Here is an 18571-nt window from a genome sequence, read left to right as displayed (position 1 = left end):
CAGCTTCTTGCTGCCATTTCTGACATAAGAAATGGCAAATCAGTTCACAAAACCTCGCAAAAATGGGGTATTCCTCGGAGTACCCTTCACGATCGTTTAAAGGGGGCCCAGTCAATTCAACAAGCGAAAAGATTTTGTCAAAGGCTTTCACAGGAGCAGGAAACCTATTTGGCAGATTGGGTACTTGCGCAGGCCGCGTTAGGCCTTCCGCCAACGCATCAAGAACTACGCTATTTTGCGGAACGAATTCTTCAGGCCGCCGGAGAAAGAAAAAGCCTTGGGAAACATTGGGTTAGCCGTTTTATAGCCCGATATCCAATTTTGAAAACCCAAAGACCCCGGCGAATAGAAAATGCCCGGGTTAATGGGGCTACAACCGAGGTAATTAAATCTTGGTGGTCCTATTTGAAAAATCCCGTTGTCGATACTATAAAACCGGCCAACCGTTGGAATATGGACGAAACAGGTATAATGGAAGGCAAAGGATCTAATGGCCTGGTGTTAGGGCGTAATAAAATCCGGCCATTACAGCGAAAAGAGCCTGGAACGCGGGGTTGGACGAGCATAATCGAATGTGTATCAGCTACGGGGGCTGTTATACCTCCCCTCGTTATATTTAAGGGGAAAAACGTACAGCAACAATGGTTTCCAGCTGATTTAAGTCCTTTCGATACCTGGCAATTTCATGCAACCGAAAACGGGTGGACAAATAATGAAACAGGTATCGAATGGTTAAAAAAGGTGTTTATTCCGTATACCCAACCTTTAACCCCTGAAAAGCGGTTATTAGTTCTGGATGGCCATGGATCACATATAACGGACGAATTTATGCTTCTTTGCTTGCAAAACAATATTCAACTCCTATATTTACCCCCTCATTCGTCACACGTTCTTCAACCGTTGGATTTATCGGTTTTTGGGCCGTTAAAGGAAGCTTATCGACGTCACCTGGGATTTGTAAACCAGTTTTGCTGTTCAACGGTTGTTGGGAAACGAAACTTTCTACTTTGCTATCGAAAAGCCAGATCAAAAGCATTTATAGCAAAAACCATTCAATCTGGTTGGCGTACGACGGGGTTATGGCCGGTGAACTTGGCAAAACCACTTTTAAACCCTTTTTTGTTAGAAAATAGCAACGCCAACGTCGAAAAAGGTAAAAATAACGGCTTCCAAAGGGATAAAACACCGGAAAGCCCAACCCAAAAAATTAACGACCAGTCTTTACTTATTTGGAAAACCCCTAAAACGACCCGAGATATTCGACTTCAACTACAGGAAATTTCCCGGTCCGAAAAAAGTAACGCCACTTCACGGCTTTTGTTTGCAAAAGTCCAAAAAAGCTTCGAAACCAAGGATATCTTATTGGCTGAAGCTCAGCAAAAAATCAGTTTGTTAAACGCAAAATTGGAGGCGGTACGGCCGGTCAAAAGGAAAAGGGTAATTCCGGATCCCAACGAGCTTTTGGTCAGCAAAAAAAACGTTTATGAAGCACAGGAAAATAATAGGGACTGTTTAGAAGCTTTGAACGATGGAGAAGAGGTTAGCGAACCGGGAGAGCCTGACAATGATTGTATTATTGTGCGTTGATAGTTTTACATTTAAATCGGTTTATAAAAGGGGTATTTCGTCGTTACATTTTTCAAGGGGGCCGGACTTTAGGGGGGTCGGAGATGTGGAGCCCAACGTTAACTACGAACGCACGCAAGACACCCGTGCCAGCGAAGCACCCATTTGACCTAGTCGAAACAAGAAGTAGCTACATACCCAGGGACAAGAAAAACAAGGACCCACGACGCGAGTCCAGCAAGTTAAAAAACTAAGACAGCCAGACGGCACAGGGCACCGAACGGCGACAACAGGAACGAAACAAAGAACCCTGAACGCTACACAAAACACCATAGCAGCACATGAACACATATTTCTCGACATACGACTCGATGGCAGACCCATACGAGCACTCCTCGACAGTGGAGCACAAGGCAACTACATCTCACCAAGGGTCGTAGCGAAACGACGGATACCTTGGCAGCAAAAGAAGGAACCATACCAGTTGCAGACCGTAGAAGGAGAGGCAGTTTTATACGGGAACGGCACCATCGAAACAGAGACCGTACACCTCTGGATGGAGAGCTATGGACGAAAGGAACAAATCACCTTAGACATCACGGAGATAGGGGACAAAGACGTGATATTAGGAATCCCCTGGCTCAGAAGGAGCAACCCCCGGATAGATTGGACAACCGGCCAAGTCCAATGGGAAGAGCCGTTAGCCTCTGAAGGAAAATCCGAGAAACGGACTTCACGCAACGAGCGTAGGGCACAGGAGCGAAATCAACAAAAAATTATGGCGCTATTGAGGAAAAGCGAGCCACGCCTGGAGCCAACATCGGAAGGATCGCGACTATCCATGAGCGAAGAACGATCGAACCTTACCACATTGATCGACAACATCCCGGCCGAATACCGGATGTATGAACGACTATTCAGCCCCGAACTCGAAACAGGACTACCCGAGCATAGTCCGTTCGACCACGAGATACCATTGAAAGAAGGAACACAGCCCAAGTTCCACAAGATATACGGCTTGAACCCGACACAGATGGAGGCACTAGACGAGTACCTCGCAGAAAACCTCAAGAAAGGTTACATCAGACCATCGACATCACCAGCAGGATACCCAATCCTCTTCGTACCAAAGAAGAACGGAAAATTACAACTATGCGTGGACTACAGACAATTAAACGACATCACCATAAAAAATTGCTACCCACTCCCACTAATAGGAGAACTCCGAGACATGCTCTACCAAGCACAATGGTTTACGACACTAGACCTCAAAGGAGCATACAATTTGATCCGCATAAAGGAAGGCGAAGAATGGAAAACCGCGTTTCGCACCAGACGAGGACATTACGAGTACCTAGTAATGCCCTTCGGTCTTACCAACGCCCCAGCAACCTTCCAAACCATGATTAACCACGTTCTCCGGGAATGCCTAGACATTTTCGTCGTTGTCTACCTGGACGATATCCTTATCTTTTCCAAGACGTTGGAAGAACACAAGCAACACGTTCACACAGTCTTACAGAAGCTGCAAGACGCTAAGCTCTTAGTTGAGCCCGAGAAGTGTCTCTTTCACAGCAAGCAAGTCAATTTCCTAGGATACACTATCGCTCCTGGAGAAATCAGGATGGAAGAATCAAAAATCCAAGCAGTGAAGGAATGGCCTCAACCACAGAACGTGAAGGACGTTCGAGCATTCCTCGGATTCGTGAACTTTTACCGGAGATTCATCAAAGGATATGGCGCGATCGCCACCCCGTTGACCAACATGACCAAGAAGGACCTAGAATTCCAATGGACGGAACAGACACAACAGGCCTTCGAACAGCTACGAGACGCAGTAGCCAGAGAACCAATCCTCAAGATACCAGACCCAACGAAACCTTTCGAAGTCGAGACCGACGCATCGGACTATGCGATCGGAGGACAACTCAGTCAGCGAGACGAAGAAGGACGGTTGCATCCTTGCGCCTTCTTCTCACAAAAACTACATGGACCAGAACTCAACTACCAGATTCACGACAAAGAGCTTATGGCCATTATTCGAGCATTTGAAGAATGGAAACCACAGTTATCCGGAACTAAACACGAGGTGTTAGTTTACACGGACCACAAGAACCTGACCCACTTCACCACTAGCAAAGTGTTGAACAAACGACAAATCAGATGGTCAGAATTCCTGTCAGAATTCCATTTTAGGATCATCTACCGCAAAGGAACAGAAAACGGCAGGGCCGACGCCCTCAGCCGAAGACCAGATCACGAGAACACAGTGCCAAAGGAAACACGGGTTATCCTCACAACAGACGGAAACGGAAACCTTTTACCAGCACACCGGAGCCTTATGACAACAAATACGGTAACCACACCAGAAGAAATACGGAAGATCCACGGAAACAAAGCCCACGGACACCAAGGAATTTCCAAGACATGGAAACGGCTAAAACAGCATTACAATTTTAAAGGAATACGACAAAAAGTACGAAAAGCCATTAAGAATTGCGAACTTTGTGCCAAAAGCAAGTCCGCAAGATATAGGCCTTACGGACTCCTACAACCCTTACCAGCCCCCAGCAAGGCATGGCAGACCATTACAATGGACTTCATCGTCAAGTTACCCCCTTCGGAAGAACCACTCACTAAGACCAAGTACGACAGCATACTGGTTATAGTGGACAAGCTCACCAAATACGCCTACTTCCTACCATACAAAGAAAGCAGCAACGCCGAAGAAATCGCCTACACATTCCTACGAGTGATTGTCAGCAATCACGGACTTCCAGAAAGTATCATCACAGACAGAGACAAGCTCTTCACATCAAGATTTTGGAAATCCCTGATGGAACAGCTAGGAACAGACCACAAACTATCCACAGCATTCCACCCACAGACGGACGGACAAACAGAGCGAGCCAACCAAACACTGGAACAATACCTAAGATGCTATGTGAACCACAAACAAGACAATTGGGTACGGTTGTTACCCACAGCACAGTTCGCTTACAACAGCTCAGAAAACGAAAGTACCAAGACAACCCCGTTTTACGCCAACTATGGATTCAACCCTACAGCGTACGGAGAACCAAGAACCACGACTACGGCACCGCGAGCCGATAAACAAGCGAGCGAGTTACGACAATTACACAAAGAACTCCAGCAGGAACTAGAGTTCGTACGAAAAAAAATGATGAAATACGCCAATCAGCATCGGATGAAGGGACCATCCTTCAAGGAGGGAGATAGCGTCTACCTCATTCGACGCAACATCAAAACACAACGACCTAACAGCAAGCTCGATTTTAAGAAGCTTGGACCTTTTAAAATCAGCAAGAAAATCAGCGACACCAACTACAGACTGTCATTACCAGACACCATGAAAATTCACCCCACATTTCACGTATCACTACTGGAACCAGCACCACACGGCACCAGCACACAAGAAACGATCGAGATCGACGCAGAACAAACCTACGACGTTGAACGGGGGGGAATGGCGCAGTGGTTAAGCGCCATGGCTGTTACTTGAGTAACGTAGGTTCGAATCCTGCTCCCTCCACCTCCTCCCCGCTTACCCGTGGCAAGGATAACCCGGCTGGCTATCGACAACAACCACCCGCCTGTGCCGTCGAGCCCACACTTGTTGGGAACTTCGTCTCCATGGCTACAAACGACCGACAGCTCCGCTGTTTGGACACAGGCCCCTCTCGATGAAGAGCCGTCAACTGCCGTCAGACGAATCCTCCGTGCGCCTGAAGGCACGGGGTCGCGTCAGTGAACAAACCTGTAAGCAGGACCGGGCACGAACCCGGTCAGGCTCGATTCGCTTCTATGCCCTTGTTTTCCGCTGTGTAAATAGAGAAAATAGAAAGCGCGCCGAGATACCCCTCGGGAGGTTGCTAACGGCCGGCTAATGAGCCGGGCCGAGCCCGGCGTTAAATAATACTACTACTACTACTACTACTACTACGACGTTGAACGAATACTCGACCACAGACGAAACCACGGCAAAACAGAGTACCTTGTTAAATGGGAAAACTATGGGCATGAGGAAAACACTTGGGAACCCCTTAACCACCTCCAGGATTGCCAGGAACCGCTCCGCCAGTACTATCAGGAGTTGGATCTGCGAGCAAGTCAGCCAAGAAAAAGAGGACGACCTAAGAAAGCACCACCTACCATTCCCAGAAGTTAAGGACCGACCAGGACTCGAAACCATACCACCAGACGAACCTATCAAGGAACGATCAGTATGCAACACAAAACAAAAACACCAGAAAAACGACGTACCAACGGAATGTTGCGCAAGAACATTCATCTCATCCAACAACGAAGGATTTAGAGGACCCATCGGGAAAGTCGAATCCCAGACAAAATTGGAATCCGGAAGAAGCGACTCCAAGGACACTTCAGGCAGGACCTCGGTTGATCGTCGACGCTCCTCCTGTTCCGCCTCCTCACGCTCCACCCGATCCAATTCCTCCAAGTCATCAATTCCGCGAGACACAGCTCGCATCATCTTTTCAAACCACATCCGCTTTTGTTTTCGAAGGCGCTCAATCTTCGCATCAATCTGACGACGCGCCTCCTCAGCGGCCTCCATTTCGGATTCCATCCGAGCATGCTGAAGGCCAATACTCCGGATTTTCGCGGAAGAAAAGCCCAGCACGTCACAACCAGGACGATTGAAACGCAAGCACTCCACACAGCGAGAAGAATCCTGGGGAGAGACCGAACATTTGGCCACCCCACGAGACTCACACGAGGAACAAGAAGGCATCTCCACCGTTGACGCCAGGAGAGAAGAGAGGAGGGCGGATCGGCGCTCTGTCGACGAACGACCAGGTTTAGGTTTGGCTACGCGACTAGACATGGCGCAGGAGAGTTAGCCAGGAGGGAAGGAAAACCAGAACAAGGATCAAGGGAGTACGGACTACTTAAAGGCCAAAGGGACTTGGCCAAAGGAGAGGAGACCTGATGTTACGACCAGACAGTTGGGCCGGTACCAGGGAGGCCAGGTGGGGTCACACCCCTCCTGACGACACCCGCCCAGAGAAATCACCGACCGGCAGAAAGAGGATTACATAAGAAGGAATCACGTGACCTCACGTGATTGCCAAAAGAGTGATCTCAGTGATCATTGAGGGATCACAACAGATCAAGGGAAGTGATCTCTGCGATCTGTGACAGATCAGGAGAGATCACATTCGGAACATAGTCTATATAAGGCACGCTCATTACCATGTAGATAGATTCGATTCTAGGATTGCTTAGCAGCAATCAAACTCTAGTTAACCTCAATACTTACTTGAGAACGATCATAACTTCACCCCCAGTCATTGAGAACCCCAGTTACCCAGTCAGACGCTCAGTTGCTTCAACCCACTGTACTTTACCCTAAGAACAGGTTACCCCGATACCTTGATCGTAACACTAGTGACCTTTACGTTGTCCTTACATTAAGGTTGCTCGTACTCTCAACCTTTATTTGAATTTATGGAAATTTTCAAATTTCGGCTTTTTACCCCGGCCCCCTTACATACTGAACCATCTGGCTAGCAACGGGGCAAAGACCTTGGCTTGCTTATCAGGGTTGCGGTATAGACGTGACCACACTGTACTCGATGTCATGTCCAAGTGGGTATCTGGCGCTGTTTGATAGCCACCGAGAGCTGCAAAGTCGCACTGAACGGTGGCTCAAGCATCAGATTGGCCGTTGAGAATCCATTCGGCGCATTTGTGGTGGATCCGACCGGCGGTTAACATTCTGTTAGACTTGGGGCATATTTGTCGTAAATCCAGCTGGCCAGTAAGAGTCTATTAGGCGTATATCTCCTACCTCCGCATCTGACTAAAAAGGGGGACAGGAGTCACAGCACGTGCTTCAGAGAATTTGCCTTGGCTCTTATACGACCTGACTGGGTCACATCTACTGTCATAGCGGCCTTATGATAAAATATGTTATTATTATAGCTAATGCATAAAGTATGACATGTGGTATCTCAAAAATGGTTACTAAATCATGGCTGGTGCTGAATCGATCCCCCACCATCCCCCTCCAGAATCCTCACGATTGTACCGGCATTGGCACAAACCCAATATCCTTCCACTTCATGCCATCCCAGTGGACCTGCTTCAGCTTCCCACCCTCTTGAAAAAAGCACCTGCTCATCTCGTCGTTTTCGGCGACATCCCTGGTGACTCTGCCATACTTTGCTATGGAGTTTGTTAGACATGCGATTTGCGAGTCGCTGTCCATGTTGTCGAAAACGGGGTCCGTCTCTGGGCCGTCCCACCGGTCCGTGTCAGTAAGGTCACCAATCCCGCTGCTCTGCGTCAGGATCTGGACCTTGTTGTCGGAGCCCCGAAAGAGGAGCTTCGTCGTCACCAACGGGCTGTTGTTCGGCCGTGACGAGAAACCCGTTATGGGCGCCTTGTCGGGGACACTGATCCGGGTGAGGACGGCCTCCCTGGTCTTGTTCTCCCCGTTACGGTCCAATATGCCGAGGTTGCCATCGCGGGTCCGGTAGACGAGCCGCAGCTCCGGTGCCCTGAACGCGGCCTTGATCGGCAACGCCACGATCGCCGTGCCCGGACTGATGCCCGCCACGGGCTCGACTGACATGCTAGTGAAGTTCTTCTTCTCCGTGTAGTCCTGGATGAGGTGCGTCAGCTTGACCGAGTCCTTGCCGTTGCTGACCTCAAAAACGCTGTGCGGCCAGATGTACGCTATCTTGCCGCCCTTGGTGGGCTTGTTGCCGAGGTCCGTGTACGTCGTCGCCTTGGTGCCCCAGAGCGGGTAGGCCGGGCCCCAGTCCTGCATGGCGATCTTGCCCTCATGGGTGACGTAGAGGACCTGATCCCAAGGCACGGGTCTCAACGGCGAGTCGTTCAGCACCACCGTGGCGGCTAGCGGGGTGCCCTCCCACGGCGGATCGCCCTCCCTTTCCCTGTTGGACTTGACGCCGACCTCGAGCGGCTTGGACCACGCGCCGTAGTTTGTGTTGTAGATCGAATAGTAGATGGAGCCGCCAAAGGGCTTCTGGTAGTAGACGCGCATCTCAAAGTCCGTACTCGCTTCGGACGGGCGGTAGCTGGTGACGGAGAGGGAGGAGCCCTTTTGCAGGAAGTCAACCACGCCTCTCGTGTCGTTCTGGTTGACGCCGCAGCTGTTAGCTCCACCGCCGCTGCCGCCGCCTTCCCTGAGCTCCGCCTCCAAGGCCACGATGCGGTCGCGGGTCCTGTTCTCGGTCACCTGCCATCCGACGATGCCTGAGACGACGCCGGCGATGATGACCGCGGCGATGGCGCCGACGATGAACCCAATCTTCTTCCCCCGCTGGGTGCCAGTGTTTCCAGAACTTTGGTTCTCGTGGTAGGCGGGAGTTGCCACGGGTATTGGAAGGGGCGAGTTCGAATACAGCGTCTTGGACTCCCATGCAGACGTTCTGTCGGCGGCACTGTCGGCGTTGGGGTAATTGTTCGTCGGAGGACGCTGGTTGTGTGCCATGGGCATGGGCATGGGTCCATCGTATGGCGAGTGGACCTCGAGGTTGTTGTGCTGAGGAGCCGCTACCTCGAGTCCATCATGGTATGCATCGCTCCTTGGCGTCGCCTCAGATGGACTTTGGTATCTGTGGGAGGCCATTTTCGGCGCTGGTCCGAAGACGGGATGAAAAAGACAAAAGGGACAAAAGTCACGCAGTATCAAAGACGGGTGAAAAAAAAGAGGATGACACGGCTAGATAAATGTGCGAAATTCAAAATTTGCCAAGTCTTTCTGCTTACTGTGGGACTGGACTGTCGGCCCTTCACCCAGGGGCGCTGATGATCTAAAGCTGTGGTGAGACAACTACTACAAATCTTGGATAATAAAATAAGACGTCTTGGCCTGGCGGTCTCTTTTTGTACACATCTCCAAGATCAAGTGAAGGCTGCAATGAAGCACCCAGGCGGCACGGCCCCTTTTGTGCAAGGCTTCTAGGGGCATATCAGGCTCGAAAAACCTGGAAAGTGACGATTTTGTTCAAAAATATGGTATGAAATAAGACGTCAAAGCCCGATTGCGCCTTGGTGTTACTTCCAAATTTGTACATTGATTCGCCATCTCGCAGGTCACTGCCACCCTGGCGCTTCCCCAAGCCTTTGGAGGTGCGGTGTAATTGGGTGCATCGGTGATATGGGTCCCCCAAAGGAGCGAAGCTGACACTTGGCATTGGGTGTTTTCTGCTGGGGGTGTTTCTATTTTAACCGTCGGATAACACGGCTAATCACAGGCCGGATAATCGATTATTAGGCGTGGGTCTTTTCTGGTGCTGCTGCAATTGCCAAAGTTGTCGATCTTGAAGGACCAGGCACAAATCTCCTACACCCAAAGATACCGTACCACTGTGATAACAGCCAAAGATAGAGGTGTCGATCTGGTTCACCCCTGTAGGGCCATAGAAAACGGGCTATGGCGTGCCTTACCCGTCTTGGCACGAAAGAACGATGGCCTTGCTCAGACACAGTCTCAGCCTCTGAACTGCTGTGATGGCGCTTGCAGTGCCGCAGGTCGGCTAATTGGATATCTGCTCATTGTCTGCGTCAATTCTTGTTTGTGCCTTTCATTGACGCGCTTTTCTTTTGATCGATGCAAGGCCAGAACAATGTATTCTTCCTTTGTCCTCGACTTTATTTGGACAATGGCAACGCCGAAAGAGTGTTTGCTAGATTTTCACAACTGAGGATGAAGCAAGATAAAAGCTCCGTCCAAGTCGAGCAATCCTACATTGTACAATATGTAATTATCAACTTATCATTAAGCTCTTGAATCGCCCTACATCTCGGCTTGTGTCTTCGCTTCAATCATCATCAAACAAGGTAACAGAAGCACTTCCGATTTTACTCAACTCCGACGCGTCATCCGTCATCATGGCAGCCAAGTATGGCCACATGTTCAGGGATAGGAATGGGGATGACTACTTGTTCATCAACAACCTAGCCAAGGGTTCTTTCCAGCTCGCCCAGAGAGTGCTGCACTTACGTACCGGCCGGGTTGTCGTGCGCAAGATATGCCTTACAGGTAAGTACAAGGACAACAACGAGAATTGGGACGCTGGGCTTGCCGCTCAGCTCAATAGGACCGAGTGGGTCCCCATTGAGGGCGTCGAACCTCCCCGCTTCGCCCGATTAATATCAGCCACGCCATCGGCCGTGGACTCGTTCTGGGAGTTGTACAACTGCGGAAGCATCATGGACATTGAGGAAACGTGCGTGATGCAAAGGGTGCTCATGTCGCCCGGCTTTCTGATGAGGTACGTCCGCCAGGTGCTCAGCTCGCTGGTACACCTCTACAGCATGCCATTTGACGTGGTACACAACGACCTCGACCTCCGCAATGTCTGGGTGCACCTGCCCGCCCAAGGTCCGCCGGATTTTTACATTGGGGACTTTGGAGAAGTGCTGATCGACCTGAAGCCGGGCACCGGAAAATAATGCGTCGACATTCGGATGTTCAACAGCTTCTTTGCGACTCTAGACCAGGACCGGACGCTGCGGGGGTCGCCGAGCACCACCGACCGTTGGAACCTGCTCGCGCTGAAGGATATTGTCAACAAGCTGCACAAGCAGTGCGTGAATGAGGTGTCGTTTGAGAAGGGGACGGTCAAGGACTTGATTCCTTTCATCAAGACTACGATCGCATCCGTGTCGCAGCTTGAGGCAGCCCACAGCAGCGCCGGGAAACCCATCCTGGAGCCCGAGTTTGCGCAACTCCTCAAGGACCGGACCAATGCTATCACAGCGCCGAAGCATGGCGATTGGCAGGGCCAGCCGCTATTGCACGACACCATGCAGGAGATAAAGATTGCGAGCGGCATCCGAGGTCCGTGGTACATTGCCGAGGTCGATCCATGTTCACAGCACGTGTCGAATATTGGCAGAGATGCCCGTGGCTGACGAGCGTCGGCGAGTATTTACACGATACCCGGAATATGTGCTCGTTCAGGTAAGTGCCAACCTATATATCGGGGATAGTTTCAGTCTAGTTTGAGGTGATAATTGCAACTCTTTAGTTTTTTGTTTTGCTTAAAACGTTTTCGACGCCCTCCTAATGTGCACAAAACCGTCGGCGAGTACGATTGTGGCTTGGCCTGTCAGATTATGACGACATGGCGTTCACTAGAAAAAACGCTAATTCTAGGGTAGGTGGAGATTGCTGCAGGGGGTGCAGAGTATTGCCACTGGACCAACACGAAAAATCGAAAGGGTTGTTCATCTGATGTCAGTTTCTTGCTCCATACGGTAGTAGCGGTAAAGAGTAGGGAAAAAAGGGTACGAGGTGAGCAAAATGATCAGATGGCTAGAGACAAAATAACAGACGAATTTTCGAGTTCAGATGCATGAATGCAGGTACCAACCCCGTTTTGCAAGCTGCCAAGGAACAGACGAATGAACCAAATATTTCTCCTGAACCGCCCCTGAGTTCTGGAATTCGCTCCGTAGGTGCCGGTATGGAAAACAAGAAAGGCGAGATTGACGGGATCCAGATCTTTGGGGCTGAGCAAAGAAAACAATGACGGGAGAGCCCCGGTTACTAATGGCCGAATCCCTGCCATGTGGATGCGCCGAGCCGGGACGTGGGTTCATTACGAGCAAAAACGAGCTCAGCATCCTTGTTTTCCTTCTTTTCGCCCGGGTTCGAGAACCACTGGATGTGCGGGGCGTCACTTTCGGCGCATTGGATCGATAATCTGAGAATCTTGGTACCGCATCTTTTCGCCTATGCTGTGGCCCTACAGTCAGTATTGCACTTTTTTTTTTTAAAGGGCAGCCACCGCCATCCGGTCAAACGCTTTTCGAGTCTCCTTTTTTTTTTCTCATCCCAACTTGCTTTCGCTTTTTGTGGTGGTAAATTCATCCTTTCCTGTCCAGTTTGCTCTGTGACGGCCGTCCTTCGCTTTTTCCTCCTTACTGACCACTTTGGGAATAAAATACTCATTTTCTACCTTATCTATATACTCATCCTACCTTTAATCCTAATCCATCAACAATGCGTTTCACAACCGTCTTCGCCGGAGTGGCGGCCATGGCTGCCACCACGGCCAACGCAATCCAGGGCTTCAACTACGGCGCATTCTTCCTGAACCAGCAGCCCAAGCTGCAGGCCGATTTCGAATACGAGTTCCGTCGTGCTCAGCAGCTGCCGGGCACCTCTGGATGGAACTCTGCCCGCCTGTACACCATGGGTTAGCTTGCTCCGTCCCACCCACATCCCTTTTCGGGGACCCACTAACACGGGAGTAAAAACCCACAGTTCAATGGCAGACGGCCAACGACGTTGTCCAGGCCATCCCCGCCGCCATCAACACCCGCACATCCCTCCTGCTGGGCCTCTGGGTCTCGGGCGGCCCGCAGGCCATCGAGAACGAGCTGACTGCCCTCCGCAAGGCCATTGACCAGTACGGCACGGCCTTCACCTCGCTCGTCGTCGGCATCTCGGTCGGCTCCGAGGATCTGTACCGCAACACCAACAACGAGGTCGGTGTCGACGCCGCCTACCTTCTCAACTGCATCCAGCGCACACGTGACCTGATCCGCGGCACGTCCCTCGCCAACGTCCCCGTCGGCCACGTCGACACCTACAACGCCTTCCTCGACGGCCGGAATGCTGCAGTCATTCCTGCCATTGACTTTATCGGCTTCGACGGCTACCCCTACTGGGAGCAGACTCTGCCCAACTCCATCGAGAACAGCCGCGAGCGCTTCTACGACGGTCTGAACAAGACCATTGCCATCTCCCAGGGCAAGCCCGTCTGGATCACCGAGACTGGCTGGCCCGTCGTTGGAAAGCAGATCAACCAGGCTGTGGCCAGTGCACAGAACGCCAGGAAGTACTGGCAGGAAGTTGCATGCTCCCTGGTCCGCGCCAACATCAACGTCTGGTGGTGAGTAAATTTGGAATCATTCTTCGCATCTGACTGCACCGAATAACATGCTAAACAACGATTTTTTTCCCGATAAAGGTATATGCTTCAAGAATCTCAATGGGGTCAGGCAGAGACTGAGTAAGTTTTCCCATTTCCTTAATATGTTGGTCTTGTGAAATTGTCACTAACATGAGTTGATATAGTTTCGGTGTTTTTGGCGCTGGTGACCTTTTCTCCATCAACCCTTACTACGATCTCTCCTGTTAAATGGTGTATGACTGCTCTTAGGAGTAGGTCATAGAATGATTGAGAAAACACATGCTGTTTGCGTTGAACTTTGGTAATCCTATACATTGATGGATAAACTTGGTGTAGGATTGATATCAAAATAATAAACAAGAGAACTGAGATCACGTGCACCCCCGGTCCTTATCCTCTTATTGCCATTGGCGCTAGCATGCACAACTTGATACTTACCCCAGAAACCCCAGTTTGTCCAGATAAACAGTGCATATTCGAGGCATTGGCTGATGTAATCCAGCAATGCTACCTTTGGTTCCCTGGAGTAGGACGAGTGAAATTTGTACGATACAAACTACCATTAAATATATGGTTAGGCTTTTGATTACGTCTAGTATAAGCTAATCTGCCCAGCTGTGACGCCGCACAGGTAGGTCAGATTCCTACGGTGAATCCTACCTATCTAGTTCTCCAAGGGTTGGTCAAATCCGCATTAGAGAGAACACCGCTTATCAAGCAGTCAATCCTGGTAGCCACAAGCAAAGTTTGGGACCCATCCATGTAATCACGACGCGGAAACATTCAACTTGCCTACCTACTTACCTACCCGATTGCTTACCTGCCCACCTAACCCAGCTACTAACCTAACTACCTACCTACTCACCTACACCTATTTACTTGCCTACTTGTACCAGGTACATACGCAAACTGTAGGGGGAAAGCATGACTGCTAACTGATAGAATGTCTGTTTGATATATAAGTGCACCCGAGACAAAACTTAGTCTGCGATGTTACTTGAGATATATTAGCGTTTAGCGCGAGCGAGGGAAGAAATCTGTCACGATCTGAGTGCTGCCCAGCCGGGTTGCGCCTGAGGCTTTTTTTATCTGTTTCTTTGAGTAGGGCAAACTTGGAAATAATGTGCTTGGCATTCTATCTTGTTCGGTTTGTTTTCGCGCACAAATGAGGCTCCCTGCGCAAGGTATGTAACAGTAACCCTTACCAAAGCGTACTGCGGAGCTTTGAGTTCGAAAATTATCAAACTTTGTTCTATAGCAGAAATCATCACAAGCATTTTCTTCGAATAGCACTTCACCTCCTTGTAGATGCCGGGTAAACTCTTAACGACGGAACGCAGGCTGACACAGACTCACAGGGTCAAAAATACCACAGATACGGACATATATAGTCATATATACAAAGAAACGAAAAACGAAAGCAACCCTTCACGTGGTTGCAAATAAGAAAGCAGATCAGCAGTTTCATATCCAAGCACAATCTTCAATTGTTCGGCTCCAATTTGCCCCGCCGCAGAGCCGCAATGCTATTGCAGTTCTGATCACTTTAATTGGCAGTCCTATCCGTGTTGCGACATGCAGTTTAGCTGCTAATATGACCATTTCCCGTGCATCTATAGAGAGTACCTAGCCCTCATCCCCGATACTTAAAGCCATTAACGAACCGCCAACACCACGCATCAGCCAGAGGGGGGAAATTGATTTAAATGCTCTATGCGATTTGCTTCTAGAGTTGATGAGAACTTATTACATAGTTGTTATCAAGTACGGTGTTACTAGTACCAGCATATATTAATCCAATACCTCTAGGCTGTAGCCTGTCCATTCTTGAACTCGTGCTCACGGCATTTAATCTTTGGTTTGGTTTTCACTTTTACAATTTTCAAACCACTTCTCGAATCATACGCTATGTCATCAATCCGCAAGTCCCACTATAGGTTAAATCAGACTAATATGCATTTCAAGGAGGTTGTTTTGGTCACTGCCAGCCTGGCCCTTTTCCCAGTTGGCAACTTGACATTGCCGCGAGAGGAAGTCAAGTTCACCCTGACCCCGAGCAGAATGAAGAAGGACTCGCTCGAGGACAGCAGGGCAAGCCTGGAGCATTATTTTCTGTATGGTTAGGTTCCATGGTCGGGCCCGTGTCAGTGGTTACTGTGAAATGAGGGGCGTGCTAACATGCATAAGATTACATGCCACGGACAATATTTATGGGTACCCGATTTACGTCGGTGACAATTGTAACAGCCACGAAGGGAAAGTTTTGCCGTTAGGGTGGTCTGTGAACGGTCTTCTTGACTTCTGTACTTGGAATATCTGTGAGATCAAGCCTGCATCACCTTCAAGTTTTGTTCCCTACACAAACAATCAATGTAAGAATGAAGAATTCACAGTGGAACATATTAATGCTTTACTTACCTTTGCTCAGTCCCATAAGCCTGTTGATGACCTGACTAGCTTGGTGGGGTATAGTATGTAACCTGATTCATTTCACAGTCAATAAAAGAGTCAGGCTCTGATTAACGTTGGGCTCCACATCTCCGACCCCCCTAAAGTCCGGCCCCCTTGAAAAATGTAACGACGAAATACCCCTTTTATAAACCGATTTAAATGTAAACCTATCAACGCACAATAATACAATCATTGTCAGGCTCTCCCGGTTCGCTAACCTCTTCTCCATCGTTCAAAGCTTCTAAACAGTCCCTATTATTTTCCTGTGCTTCATAAACGTTTTTTTTGCTGACCAAAAGCTCGTTGGGATCCGGAATCACCCTTTTCCTTTTGACCGGCCGTACCGCCTCCAATTTTGCTTTTAACAAACTGATTTTTTGCTGAGCTTCAGCCAATAAGATATCCTTGGTTTCGAAGCTTTTTTGGACTTTTGCAAACAAAAGCCGTGAAGTGGCGTTACTTTTTTCGGACCGGGAAATTTCCTGTAGTTGAAGTCGAATATCTCGGGTCGTTTTAGGGGTTTTCCAAATAAGTAAAGACTGGTCGTTAATTTTTTGGGTTGGATTTTCCGGTGTTTTATCCCTTTGGAAGCCGTTATTTTTACCTTTTTCGACGTTGGCGTTGCTATTTTCTAATAAAAAAGGGTTTAAAAGTGGTTTTGCCAAGTTCACCGGCCATAACCCCGTCGTACGCCAACCAGATTGAATGGTTTTTGCTATAAATGCTTTTGATCTGGCTTTTCGATAGCAAAGTAGAAAGTTTCGTTTCCCAACAACCGTTGAACAGCAAAACTGGTTTACAAATCCCAGGTGACGTCGATAAGCTTCCTTTAACGGCCCAAAAACCGATAAATCCAACGGTTGAAGAACGTGTGACGAATGAGGGGGTAAATATAGGAGTTGAATATTGTTTTGCAAGCAAAGAAGCATAAATTCGTCCGTTATATGTGATCCATGGCCATCCAGAACTAATAACCGCTTTTCAGGGGTTAAAGGTTGGGTATACGGAATAAACACCTTTTTTAACCATTCGATACCTGTTTCATTATTTGTCCACCCGTTTTCGGTTGCATGAAATTGCCAGGTATCGAAAGGACTTAAATCAGCTGGAAACCATTGTTGCTGTACGTTTTTCCCCTTAAATATAACGAGGGGAGGTATAACAGCCCCCGTAGCTGATACACATTCGATTATGCTCGTCCAACCCCGCGTTCCAGGCTCTTTTCGCTGTAATGGCCGGATTTTATTACGCCCTAACACCAGGCCATTAGATCCTTTGCCTTCCATTATACCTGTTTCGTCCATATTCCAACGGTTGGCCGGTTTTATAGTATCGACAACGGGATTTTTCAAATAGGACCACCAAGATTTAATTACCTCGGTTGTAGCCCCATTAACCCGGGCATTTTCTATTCGCCGGGGTCTTTGGGTTTTCAAAATTGGATATCGGGCTATAAAACGGCTAACCCAATGTTTCCCAAGGCTTTTTCTTTCTCCGGCGGCCTGAAGAATTCGTTCCGCAAAATAGCGTAGTTCTTGATGCGTTGGCGGAAGGCCTAACGCGGCCTGCGCAAGTACCCAATCTGCCAAATAGGTTTCCTGCTCCTGTGAAAGCCTTTGACAAAATCTTTTCGCTTGTTGAATTGACTGGGCCCCCTTTAAACGATCGTGAAGGGTACTCCGAGGAATACCCCATTTTTGCGAGGTTTTGTGAACTGATTTGCCATTTCTTATGTCAGAAATGGCAGCAAGAAGCTGATTTTCAGTGTACTGTTTCATTGGAAGGTTTGGAGCAAGAATCTTCAAAAATCAAGTTCTAAAGTGAAAAATTCGTCTAGATATTTATAAAATAAAACAAAGGGTTGACGTGGCTGAGTAGATATTTTTAGGGGCCGGACTTTAGGGGGGTCGGAGATGTGGAGCTCAACGTTAAGTCTAACCTAAACGAGGCTTAACCACCAGTTTGAATTGATGATCAACGGCGTATAGCTTTTTTTATCTCTCGGAAAGCACTTACCATTACACAGACTTGTGTCTAATAAACAGACGGACTACCCGGCACGAACACCTATGTTTTAATGGTAGTTTCCAAGCCAGATTTACTGGCACCCCTGCCAAATTTGACGAGTCAACTAATTCATAGAAGCCCAGCCATGTTATAACTTATACGCCCATACTACTCTACTTATGACCCTTGCATCCTCTACTTCAAGCATTTGAATTGTAGGCAGTTTTGTCAGTCCGAAGCATATCAGCCACCGGTGGACACGTCGGATTAGGCCGAATTCTATTAATGTATCCTTTGATTCACGAACAAACGGGAGCCAAAGTCACTACCTTGGCAGAATCATACTTATAATACCTACGTTAAATCACCACTATGCATGCCATGGTCTTATTCTTCATACCCCTTTTCTACTTCAGCTTCCCTGTCCTTGCCGTTGAAATCCTCTCGTCCTTAAATCGAATAAAATGCGGCTCCTCTTTATAATTACTTCTTTTGTCGCTTGCGGCGCCCTCGCTAGTTCGGTGGAAAGCTCAAACACCAAAATCACTTCCCGTAACCTTGAGCGTCGAGGATAGACTGTGAAGGGATGTGTACTAGGCTGTTGG

The 18571-nt window shown here is 48.8% G+C and overlaps 4 protein-coding genes and 1 pseudogene across 5 annotated transcripts; 3 read left to right on the top strand and 2 right to left on the bottom strand.

Moving 5' to 3' along the window:
• The first annotated feature begins 5047 nt into the window (after positions 1 to 5047).
• On the top strand, positions 5048 to 5119 carry MGG_20269 (annotated as a pseudogene). The gene has a single exon. The product of its transcript is annotated as a tRNA-OTHER (tRNA).
• Positions 5120 to 5291: 172 nt separating this feature from the next.
• On the bottom strand, positions 5292 to 6163 carry MGG_17619 (uncharacterized protein; the record flags this gene model as incomplete). The annotated part of the gene is made up of 4 exons (XM_003719374.1): positions 5292 to 5312; positions 5525 to 5670; positions 5740 to 5793; positions 5851 to 6163. The coding sequence occupies 4 exons, from the start codon at positions 6161 to 6163 to the stop codon at positions 5292 to 5294; spliced, it is 534 nt and encodes a 177-aa protein (XP_003719422.1).
• Positions 6164 to 7501: 1338 nt separating this feature from the next.
• Positions 7502 to 9460, bottom strand: MGG_10402 (uncharacterized protein). The gene has a single exon (XM_003719373.1). It carries the CDS (start codon positions 9206 to 9208, stop codon positions 7628 to 7630), a length of 1581 nt encoding a protein of 526 aa, XP_003719421.1. The 5' UTR covers positions 9209 to 9460; the 3' UTR covers positions 7502 to 7627.
• A 1013-nt stretch (positions 9461 to 10473) lies between these two features.
• On the top strand, positions 10474 to 11499 carry MGG_10401 (uncharacterized protein; the record flags this gene model as incomplete). The annotated part of the gene is made up of 3 exons (XM_003719372.1): positions 10474 to 10811; positions 10899 to 10966; positions 11081 to 11499. 3 exons carry the CDS (start codon positions 10474 to 10476, stop codon positions 11497 to 11499), a joined length of 825 nt encoding a protein of 274 aa, XP_003719420.1.
• Positions 11500 to 12353: 854 nt separating this feature from the next.
• MGG_10400 (GPI-anchored cell wall beta-1,3-endoglucanase EglC) lies at positions 12354 to 14065 on the top strand. The gene is made up of 4 exons (XM_003719371.1): positions 12354 to 12788; positions 12857 to 13487; positions 13566 to 13607; positions 13673 to 14065. The coding sequence occupies exons 1-4, from the start codon at positions 12593 to 12595 to the stop codon at positions 13734 to 13736; spliced, it is 933 nt and encodes a 310-aa protein (XP_003719419.1). The 5' UTR covers positions 12354 to 12592; the 3' UTR covers positions 13737 to 14065.
• The last annotated feature ends 4506 nt before the right edge of the window (positions 14066 to 18571 follow it).

The sequence above is a fragment of the Pyricularia oryzae genome, chromosome 6, assembly GCF_000002495.2.
Source record: "Pyricularia oryzae 70-15 chromosome 6, whole genome shotgun sequence".
Classification (NCBI taxonomy): Eukaryota; Fungi; Ascomycota; class Sordariomycetes; order Magnaporthales; family Pyriculariaceae; genus Pyricularia; species Pyricularia oryzae.
This window is presented reverse-complemented; position numbering and strand designations above follow the sequence as displayed.